This window comes from Mus musculus, chromosome 11, assembly GCF_000001635.26.
Source record: "Mus musculus strain C57BL/6J chromosome 11, GRCm38.p6 C57BL/6J".
Lineage (NCBI taxonomy): Eukaryota > Metazoa > Chordata > Mammalia > Rodentia > Muridae > Mus > Mus musculus.
The window spans coordinates 101151713-101162133 of NC_000077.6; the positions used below are offsets into that span (position 1 = coordinate 101151713).

The following is a 10421-nucleotide window of genomic DNA, read 5'->3' on the forward strand; positions in this document are numbered from 1 at the left end:
TATACTATATGAGTGTGTACAGGAGAGAAGGAAAGAAAAGAAAAACTAAATTTACCTGGGCATGGTGGCACACACCTTTAATCCCAGCACTCTGGAGGCAGAGGCAGGCAGATTTCTGAGTTCAAGGCCAGCCTGGTCTACAAAATGAGTTCCAGGACAGCCAGGGCTACACAGAGTAACACTGTCTCGAAAAAACAAAACAAAACAAAACAACCCCAAACAACTAAATTTACATATATAAATATAACTAAGTCTCAAAATTCTAATGCACAAAGGAAAAAATAGGTTGCTTTTTTCTGTTATTATATTCTAATGTCATTTATATAAGGTTTCAGGGGCTGGAGAATTAGCTCGGCAGTTTAGGGTACTTGTTGCTCTTACAAAGGAACCCGCCATCCCCAGGGAATCTGATGCTGTCTTCTGGCCTTTGAGTGCGTATTCCTACGTGAATACAAACCACTCAAATACAGAAAATAATCAAAATCAATAAATCCTCTCCCAGGCTGGAAAGGTCTTGGTCTAACCTCAAAGCTGAGGTCAGTCACAAGTTCAAGGCTAGTCTGGGCAGTTTAGTGAGAGCCTGTCTCAAAATAAAAGGTGAAAAGGAGTTGAAGAGATGGCATGGAGATTAAGGACCCTGACCAATCCTGGAGGGGTTTGGAGGTCACACGCACACATGCACACACACACACACACACACACACACACACCACAATTAAAACAAACATTTAAATTTTACATTTATTTTTAAAGATTTAGCTTTCTTTCTTTCTTCTTTTTTCTTTTTTCTTTTTTTCTGAGTATTGGTGTTTGGGCTGCAGCATTTGTGCTACAGCAGGGAGTATTAGAAGGCATCAGAACCTCTAGGACTGGAGTTGTTAGTAATGATGCAGTGTTGGATAACAATTTCCTCAGATTGAAACATTCTATTTCCTCGAGATTGAAACATTCTACCTTTCTAGGAAGCTTCTGAAGTAGGAAAGTTTAAAAAGCTCAAAAGCGCTCCAGGAAGTCCCTGAAACTGACCAGAATCAATAGGCCCCTCCCTGCCAGAGTAAACAATAAAAGCTGAGAGTCCCTTTCAGACAAGGTAAGGCTGAGCTGCAAAGATTCCCAGATGAAATCAGTTTTCTGGAAGAAGAAAAAAAACTAAAAAGCTGTTTGGAGGAGGTTAAGACCAACTGAGTCATTTGGAAGGGACACTGTCCAACCTGTCAAGCTGCCTGTTGACTGTGCAGTGTGCTCCAGGTTCCCAGCTTTGTGAGCTGTTACCATATGGAGTGGGCTTGGGTAATGCACCGTGATTCATCTCTGCTCCTATAAGTAAGCCCCACCCACATCCCTGTAAGTAACCTCAATAAAACTCACTGGTTCACCAACTTGGACTTTGGTGTTGTCTGTACTATCTGGAGTGAGTAATGTGTATGTTACATCTCCTCAGGAAAATTCTTGTCACATAATATAAGTGCTGGGAACCAAACCCAGTGCTCTGAACTGCTGGGCCATCTCTGCAACCCAATGATGTTTGTTTGTTTGTTTTTAAGTAAATAGAGAGCTGTGATTGTAGCTTGAGGAAGGGTACTAGCCTCATGAGAGCAAAATCCTAGATTCAGTTCCCAACACCACAAGAGGAAGAGGGAGGAGAGGTCGCTAAGATAAGAATGGATCAAGCACACGCATACACACATGCATATTCTTTATTTTTTATTTAGTTTTCCATTTTATTACTATTACTATTTTACTTTTTTTTTTTTTTTTTTTTTTGGTTTTCTGAGACAGGTTTTCACTATATAGCCCTGGCTGTCCTGGAACTTGCCCTGTAGACCAGGCTAGCCTCAAACTCAGCGATCTGCCTGCCTCTGCCTCCCAAGTGCTAGGACTAAAGGCATGTGCCACCACTGCCTGGCTTATTATTTAACTTAAAAAGGCCAAAATGTCCTGACTTGGGTACAATCTGTAGAAATCCTAAAGAAAAGAAATGGGCAGAAACAAGTGGAAAAGTATTAGATGAATCCTTTTAAGTAGGTAGAGAAGGCAAATCCCTAACAGAAAGGACGGTCAATGTCAAGGGCTGGAGAGGGGCAGGGCCAGAGGGGGCGGGGTGAGACATCTAAGAAGGAATATGGAGCTTTAGGGAAGACAAAAAAATTCTGGCTGTAGTGGCATAAGCCTGTGATGTTAGGACTTGAGAAACATCAGCCGGAGGACCAAGAAATCAAGATTATGAGCTACAGAGTGGCACTGAGGTCAACCTGGATCACATGAGGGATCCAGGCCTCTCCAGCCCCCTCAAAAAAAAAAAATCAAAACAAAAAGGTCTCACACTTAACAAAAGATTAAAATAGTAAACTTAGCATGGCAGTGGTGACGTAGGCCTTTAATTCCAGCGCTTGGGAGTCAGAGACAGGTGGACTTCTGTGAGTTCAAGGCCAGCCTGGTCTCAGACCCAATTCCAGGACAGCCAGGGCTACACAAAGAAAGCCTGTCTCCAAAAACAATTTGGTACCTTTAAAAAAGATACAACTATCCCTTCTCTGCCTTTTGGTTAAACTCAGGTGTAAAGGTATAACTTAATTAATTAATTAAGATACAATGTAGCCTGAGCTGTCTTAGAATTTATGTAGATTAGAATCACTTGCCTCTGGCTCTGAGTGCTCAACTGAAAGGTATGCCTCTATCTGGATGTACTTTCTTTCTTTTTCAAATATATATGTATATATATATATATATGTGTGTTTGTGTGTGTTTGTGTGTATTTTCATTTTTAAAAAAAGATTTATTTATTCATTATATGTCTTAAGTACACTGTAGCTGTCTTCAGACACACCAGAAGAGGGTGTCAGATCTTGTTATGGATGGTTGTGAGCCACCATGTGGTTGCTGGGATTTGAACTCAGGACCTTCAGAAGAGCAGTCAGTGCTCTTAACCACTGAGCCATCTCTCCAGCCCCTATATTTTCATTTTTATTGGTTATTTTATTGACATTTCAAATGTTATCCCCCCTCCCAGTTTCCCCTCCACAAACTCCCTATCCCCTTTCCTCTTCCCCCTGCCTCTATGAGGGTGCTCCCCCACCCACCTACCCACTCCTGCCTCAGCACTCTGTCATTCCCCTACCCTGGACCATTGAGCCTCCACAGGACCAAGGGGCTCCCCTCCCATTGATGTATAACAAGGCCATCCTCTGCTACATATCCAGCTATGCCATGGGTCCCCCAATGTGTTCTCTTTGGTTAGTGATTTAGTCCTTGGGAGCTTTGGGGGAGGGGGTTCTGTTTGGTTGATACTGTTGTTCTTCCTATGGGGCTGCAAATCCCTTCAGCCTCCTTCAGTCCTTGCCCTGATTTCTCCACTGGGGTCCCCGAACTTAAACCAGTGTCTGGACGTACTTTCTAATTACATTTATTTATTTATTCCTTGCAGGTTTGCATACTCCAAGAGTACGCATATAGAGAGGTCAAAGGATAATCCAGGAGTTCGTTCTTGATTCCTTATTTCCACCATGAGGACCCTGCAATCAAACTCCGATGTGGTCAGGCTTGGCAGTAAGGGCCTTTATGACACCTGCCAGCCTGAGATGACTTATTTTATTACCCAGGGTCTCACTATGTAGCTCCAGCTGGCCTGATATTCACTAAACAGGATGACCTAGAACTCACAGAGATCTGCCTCCCACTGTCTCCCAAGTGCTGGGGATTAAAGGCACGAGCCACCACACCTGGTCCCAGCTGACAAACTTTGTATTTTTCATAGTGTAAGAATATGAAAATAGCTGAACGCTTTTAATCCCAGCACTCGGGAGGCTGAGGTAGGCAGATCTATGAGTTTGAGGCAGTCTGGTCTATAGAGTGAGTTCCAGGACAGACAAGGCTACACAGAGAAACCTGTCTTGAAAAACCAAAAAGAAAAAAAAAAAAAGAATATATGTAAACACACATACATGTACACCCACATATAGTAGCACTTCCCTTGCATGCTCACTTGAAAAGAGTTGGCTTAAATGTAGCCCCTCAATTTAGCATATCCGGCAGGTGTAGGCAGGTGACTCCCACACTTGGTGCATCCACCTGGCCACTTCTCCCTTCCCTCCCCCACACCCCTGGGGATCCTCGGCTGGCCAAATGTTACCGTGCGCAAGCGCACATAGTGACAGGAAGCGTGGCCTCGCTCTGCGCCTGTGCTGAATTCCAGCTGCAATTGCTAAGAGAGAAAATGATGCCCAGGATGGGCTCTGCCGCCCGCCGGCTGCGGAGAGGCCCACACTGCACACGCGCAGACCCAGCGCCCGCGTCAAAACATCAGTCGACAGCGCGTTCCCCATGTCCTGCGCCTCCGGCTGGCAGGAGTTCCTCTCAGTCGTGACCCCCGCCGCCAGGCCGGGGCGGACGAGCTAGGTCTGATCGGCGATGCCCCGGGAGATCATCACCCTGCAGCTGGGCCAGTGCGGCAACCAGAGTGAGCAAGCGACCACGGTGCCCCGCTTCTATCCCTCTGGTTCAATCCCTCAGGCTGCACTCAAGTGCCTGGTACCCATCAATCCCCTTTGTCCTTCCCATGATCCACCTTTTCTATTGCGCATGATGATCCAGGCAAGAGCTGCCTCCTTAGCCCTGGGCTGTGACAACTTCCAGACCCAGGTGTCTTGGGTCACCTTCTGGAATGTAATAGCCTCTGAGCCTGGGCTCCTCAGGCCTTAAAGCTGTAGCAGACTTGGGCCTCTTCCTCCTCCCCCAGTTGGGTTCGAGTTCTGGAAACAGCTGTGTGCTGAACATGGAATCAGCCCCGAGGGCATCGTAGAGGAGTTCGCCACCGAGGGCACTGACCGAAAGGATGTCTTTTTCTACCAGGTGCCCCCCGCCCCTCCCCCCCAGTGACTTGACCAGGACCATGGGGACCTGAAGGGACTGGCAGCGCGATCTGGTGCTGGGAAACTCTCTGAGTGGATGGATGGGAACAGAGTGGCTATCTTAAGGGAGGGCCTGCAGGAGCCAGAGTTGGGAGGCTTCAGGACTTGACCCATCCTGGCTTACCTCTGACAGGCAGATGATGAGCACTACATCCCCCGGGCTGTGCTGCTGGACCTGGAGCCCCGGGTGATCCATTCCATCCTCAACTCCTCCTATGCTAAGCTCTACAACCCGGAGAACATCTACCTGTCGGAGCATGGCGGAGGAGCTGGCAACAACTGGGGCAGAGGATTCTCCCAGGTGTCACTCCTAGAGTTCCTTGGTAATCCTAGCCTAGGATAAGGAAAGGCTCAAGCCAGTCTGGGGATCCGTCCAGGTTAGACTTGCAAGAAATAAAGAGACGGGGGCTGGTGAGATGGCTCAGTGGGTAGGAGCACCCGACTGCTCTTCTGAAGGTCCAGAGTTCAAATCCCAGCAACCACATGGTGGCTCACAACCATCCCTAACAAGATCTGACTCCCTCTTCTGGTGTGTCTGAAGACAGCTACAGTGTATTTACATATAATAATAAATAAATCTTTAAAAAAAAAAAAAAAAAAAAAAAAAAAAGAAAGAAATAAAGAGACAAATGGGTATGTTGAGAGGAGGGACTGCTAGGGAAGGTTATGTAAATTTTATGCAAATCGTTCACAAAGTAGCATTTCTGGGTTGAGAGAGATTCTGGTTGGGAAGCTCAGTTTCAGGATGGCAACGGAGACAATGGGTGGAGATCTTGGTGCTGAGAAGAAAGAACCTTTGGTCTGACTTTCCCTTCCCCATGTCTACATACAGGGTGAGAAAATTCACGAGGACATCTTTGACATTATAGACCGAGAAGCAGATGGAAGTGACAGTCTAGAGGTGAGGATCTTCAACAGTGAAGCATGCTGGGGGGAAAGATCAGGCATGATTCAATCACGTGAAACATTCAACTCCGCATTCATTTGGGGACATCATATAGAGCGCATTAAGGTGACTAAGCCACTGCCTTGGGAAATCAGAATCTCAGTGCTGTCCGTTATTAAGCTTCTCTTGGGTCTCTGAGTCTTTCCAAGGAGCCTCAGAGACAAGGCTGAAGTCTCTGAGATACCTGGCCACTATCTTTCTCTCTCTCTCTATTCAGGGATTTGTGCTATGTCACTCCATTGCTGGGGGGACAGGTTCTGGTCTGGGCTCCTACCTCTTAGAGCGACTGAACGACAGGTAAGCCTGTGTTTAAGGAGAGATCATTAGTCTTGACTCTTTGGGCTGGTTTACATTGTTGTTTATTTTGGGAGAGGCATACCTGTCGATGCATACAAGTGGAAGTCAGAGGACAGTGTGCTTGGGTTGGTTCTCTTTCACCTTGCGGAGCTCAGGAACCACTGAGGTCATTAAGAGTGGTGGCAGGCATCTTTACCTTACCCACTGAGTCACCTTACTGTAGTGAGAATTTGGGTTTCTTTTAAAACTCAGTTATATTCCATGAATAGTTTTGTTTTAATCCCAGGTGTGAGCTAAGAGGCTGCTTCACAGCGGGTGGTTGTGATTTGCCTCCTGCACTAGCAGGGGCATGATCTTTGCCATCTGCAGATAGTTTGGTTCTGAGGAATCTGGAGAGAGAGTAAATGCCAGAGGCCTGAGAGGGAGGGGCAGGGATCCCCGAGGGGAGGCTGCTACTCCCCTCCCCAAGCCCCCATGGTTCTGGTTGCTGTTGTTGGTTGACAAGAAGCTGGAGATAACCCTGACATGACGATTGACCTGGCCTCAAGAAACTCAACAACCCTAATCAGCAGGAAGTAGTCTAAAGAGGGCTATGCCCCCTTTTCCCTCTAGATTTCTTTCTCCCCATCTAGTGTTGGGGCATTGGGAGGGATCAGGGTGGAATAAAGATTGGAAGGGAAGTAGAGGTAAAAAATAAATAAATAAATAAAATAGCCAATACATACATATATACATATATACATATGCACGCCCATGCCAACACCTCACCAGTCAATAAGAAGACAGTTTTGATGAGTTATTTACTCATCAAGCTGTCCTGCTGGCTTGTCTGGAAGGGACTGTCTTGATTGCTAATTGATACAGGAAGACCTGGCCTGTTGTAGGCGGCACTATTCCCTAGGCAGGAATTCCTGCACAGCATAAAAGAGCCAGCCAGCAGGCAAGGATCCACACGTTTATCCCCTCTGCCCTTGACTGTGGACATCCTGCTTTAACTTCCCAGAAAGAATGCGTTGTAACCTGGAACTGAAAGCCAAATAAGCCCTTTCCTCCTCAGCTTTTGGCTGAGGTATTTGTCACAGTAACAGGAACTAAAGCAGAATTCCCAGATAATCTCTTTTCATGCTCTCTCTTCTTTGCCCTTAGGTACCCCAAGAAATTGGTGCAGACATACTCAGTGTTTCCCAACCAGGACGAGATGAGTGATGTAGTGGTCCAGCCCTACAACTCCCTCCTCACACTAAAGAGGCTGACCCAGAATGCGGACTGCGTGGTGAGCAAAGGAAGACTGAGCCAGGACTTAGCTCACCTTCTGAGACTTCCCCTGGCCCTTCTCTGGCCCTGGCTCACATAAAACACTCAGCAAAGCCATGACATGAGGGCCAAGAACTAAGATCCTAATTTCCAAGTTGCTTCCAGGATTTTGGGGCACCAAAACTTTCAAGAGAGTATCCCCCTATCCCATTATATACCCCATTTTGCCTATTCAGTGTCATCTATGCTTGAACTCAAAGGTCACTTTAGTAGCAAACCTTCCCCCATTATTCAGGCAAGGCCAGATCCCTTTGGGTATATTTTTAACTAAACTTGTCTTACTTTATTAGTTTAAAGTGTCTTAGGTGGGTGTGGTGGTTTATGCCTATAATTCCATTTTTCAGTAGGCTGAGTCAGAGGGATCATTATTCGTTCAAGGATAGCCTGGGCTACATAATTAAGTTCCAAGCCAGTCTGAGCTATGGACTGAGATCTAGTCTCAAGACTAAAAATGAAATGAAGCAGGATTTTTACTAAATCTGCCCTTGCTGACCTCAAACTTGTGATCCTCCTGCCTCAGCCTCCTAATTGGAAATATAAGTGTGTGTGCCATGTCTGCTGTATTTATCGGTAAAAGAGACTAAATCCAAGCTATACCTCCAGCCTTGTTTAAATAATTGCTTTTTCACTGAACTACAGGCCCTAGGGTGGCCCAATGGCTGTAGTCTCCAGAGCCAAGGCACATTGGGAACATGCACGTATTTGTTTACAGTGTTGTGTCATGTCATTACAAAATCTCATGGTACCCTAGAGATAGAATGTTTCTTTAAAGGTAGCAAATCCACTTCCTAGTTTGGGAGTTTATAGACATTAAGCATTATCTTATTTCAAGGTCCCCTTTTGCCTCAAAAGGTGTTATAGAGCCCCTGTATCCTGTCAGGTGGTGCTGGACAACACAGCCCTGAACCGGATCGCCACAGACCGCCTACACATCCAGAACCCATCCTTCTCCCAGATCAACCAGCTGGTGAGCCCCCCTCCTGGAGGGCAAGCCCTCTCTCTGCGAGAGGGTCATCAGAGGAGGGACATTCCACCTCCACCAAGCCCCATAACACAGTATCTGTTCCCAGGTGTCCACCATCATGTCAGCCAGCACCACCACCCTGCGCTACCCTGGATACATGAACAATGACCTCATCGGCCTCATCGCCTCGCTCATTCCCACCCCTCGGCTCCACTTCCTCATGACTGGCTACACCCCCCTCACCACGGACCAGTCAGTAAGAGCTCCCTCGGTGTCCCTTTCCCATACTCTCCAGGAGCTGCTCTTCGAAGCTCTTCTCCACCCTCCTCCCCAGATTCTATACTCAGGGACTGACTGCCACCAACTTGCAACCTGCCCCTCCCCCTCCGCTTTGTACCACCTTTGGCTCCTGCAGGAGCAGTGCCCACTGGGATAATAAAATAGCTCACTGCTCAAGGGCATGGGATTGGTGAGCTGAGAGCCGTGATCCTGATCCCACAGCAGAGACTCAGCCCAGACCTGATCTAAAGACTGTCCCCAGAGACCACGCCACCTGCAAGCTGATGGGGACAGAGTTGACTCTCTTCCTCTGTCCATGCATCTCTGGGTTCCTCCCTGACTGATGACCAGGTCTCTGAACCCCGTTCTCTCAGGTGGCCAGTGTGAGGAAGACAACAGTCCTGGATGTCATGAGGCGCCTGCTACAGCCCAAGAATGTGATGGTGTCCACAGGTCGGGATCGTCAGACCAACCACTGCTACATCGCCATCCTCAACATCATCCAGGGAGAGGTAGACCCCACCCAGGTAAGGGAGGCCCCTTCACCCTAGCCTCAGGCCCACAGGATGGTTGCCAGCAGCAACCACCCACTCTCTGCCCACCCCAGGTCCACAAGAGCCTGCAGAGGATCCGGGAAAGGAAACTGGCCAACTTCATTCCCTGGGGCCCAGCCAGCATCCAGGTGGCCCTGTCAAGGAAGTCTCCCTACCTGCCCTCAGCCCACCGGGTCAGCGGGCTCATGATGGCCAACCACACCAGTATCTCCTCGGTGAGCGCAGCCTCCTGTTGTCTTTTTGTTACTGGGAATCAATCCCAGGGCTTCAGGAATGGTAGGCAGCTCTCCCTGCTCTGAGCCACACCCCTAGCTCCTGGTCTTTGGCCATTCTGCTCCACTCCCTACTGTCATTTGCTCCCTCCTCCCCGTCTGCCCCTAGAGGTCTGTGTCCTGTGTTGGGTGCCATTCTGAAGCTCTCTTTCCCTCTAGCTTTTTGAAAGTTCCTGCCAGCAGTATGACAAACTGTGGAAGCGGGGGGCCTTCCTGGAACAGTTTCGCAAGGAGGACATCTTCAAGGACAACTTTGAGGAGATGCACAGATCGAGGGAGGTGGTGCAGGAACTCATTGACGAGTACCACGCGGCCACCCGGCCGGACTACATCTCCTGGGGTACCCAGGAGCAGTGACTCTACTCTCTGCTGTCCCCTGGACAAGAAGCACAGTCCCCACCACGCCCAGACCCTCTGACCCAACTTCGCCTCACATTTTTGTGTTCATGTGCAATTTAGGAACTGTTCCTGTCTTCCTTTTCACCCCTGGCGCTTGGCTGGCTTGGTTAAGTTCTAATAAATAAAGCGTGATGATGCATTGAGCAGAGCTTTGTTTGTGACTCTGGAGGCTGGGTGAGCACACCTTCCACGTCCAGGCACGTGACAGTAGGCTGGCCCTCACCTGCTCCAACGCGCACACTCCTTAGCCCAGGTCGTAGTGTATTTCCACTGTTCCCTGCCTCACCTCGAACCCGCCTGTTTTCCTAGGGGTCAGCCCTTCTCTCAGGACTACTGAAAGTTCCTGACCTATTGTCACCTCAGTGCCTACACCTCTGTTCCCAGTTGGGCCATGTTTGCCTTATTCTCTTATACTCAAGGAAGAGATACAGGGTCGAGGGGCAAAGATGCCATGGTGTTCTGAGCGAATCAGAGTAGCTAGGACATAGG

The 10421-nt window shown here is 48.2% G+C and overlaps 1 protein-coding gene across 2 annotated transcripts; it reads left to right on the forward strand.

Annotated features, from left to right (window-relative positions):
* Positions 1 to 4161: 4161 nt before the first annotated feature.
* Tubg2 (tubulin, gamma 2) lies at positions 4162 to 10075 on the forward strand. 2 transcript variants are annotated; one of them, NM_134028.2, is made up of 11 exons: positions 4172 to 4456; positions 4736 to 4848; positions 5041 to 5208; positions 5740 to 5808; positions 6071 to 6150; positions 7297 to 7423; positions 8345 to 8431; positions 8535 to 8684; positions 9082 to 9234; positions 9315 to 9476; positions 9693 to 10075. In NM_134028.2, exons 1-11 carry the CDS (start codon positions 4408 to 4410, stop codon positions 9888 to 9890), a joined length of 1356 nt encoding a protein of 451 aa, NP_598789.1. In that variant the 5' UTR covers positions 4172 to 4407; the 3' UTR covers positions 9891 to 10075. The 2 variants fall into 2 exon arrangements, with proteins under 2 accessions (XP_006531980.1, NP_598789.1); XM_006531917.3 differs by lacking the exon at positions 4736 to 4848 and having other exon boundaries at positions 4162 to 4456.
* Positions 10076 to 10421: the final 346 nt, after the last annotated feature.

Bases quoted from the DNA above. Each gene is read 5' to 3' on its own strand.
- Tubg2 (NM_134028.2), top strand. From the start codon at position 4,408: ATGCCCCGGGAGATCATCACCCTGCAGCTGGGCCAGTGCGGCAACCAG. The intron at 4,849-5,040 runs GTGCCCCCCGCC...TACCTCTGACAG, and splicing joins AGGATGTCTTTTTCTACCAG to GCAGATGATGAGCACTACAT. The intron at 9,477-9,692 runs GTGAGCGCAGCC...CTTTCCCTCTAG, and splicing joins ACCACACCAGTATCTCCTCG to CTTTTTGAAAGTTCCTGCCA.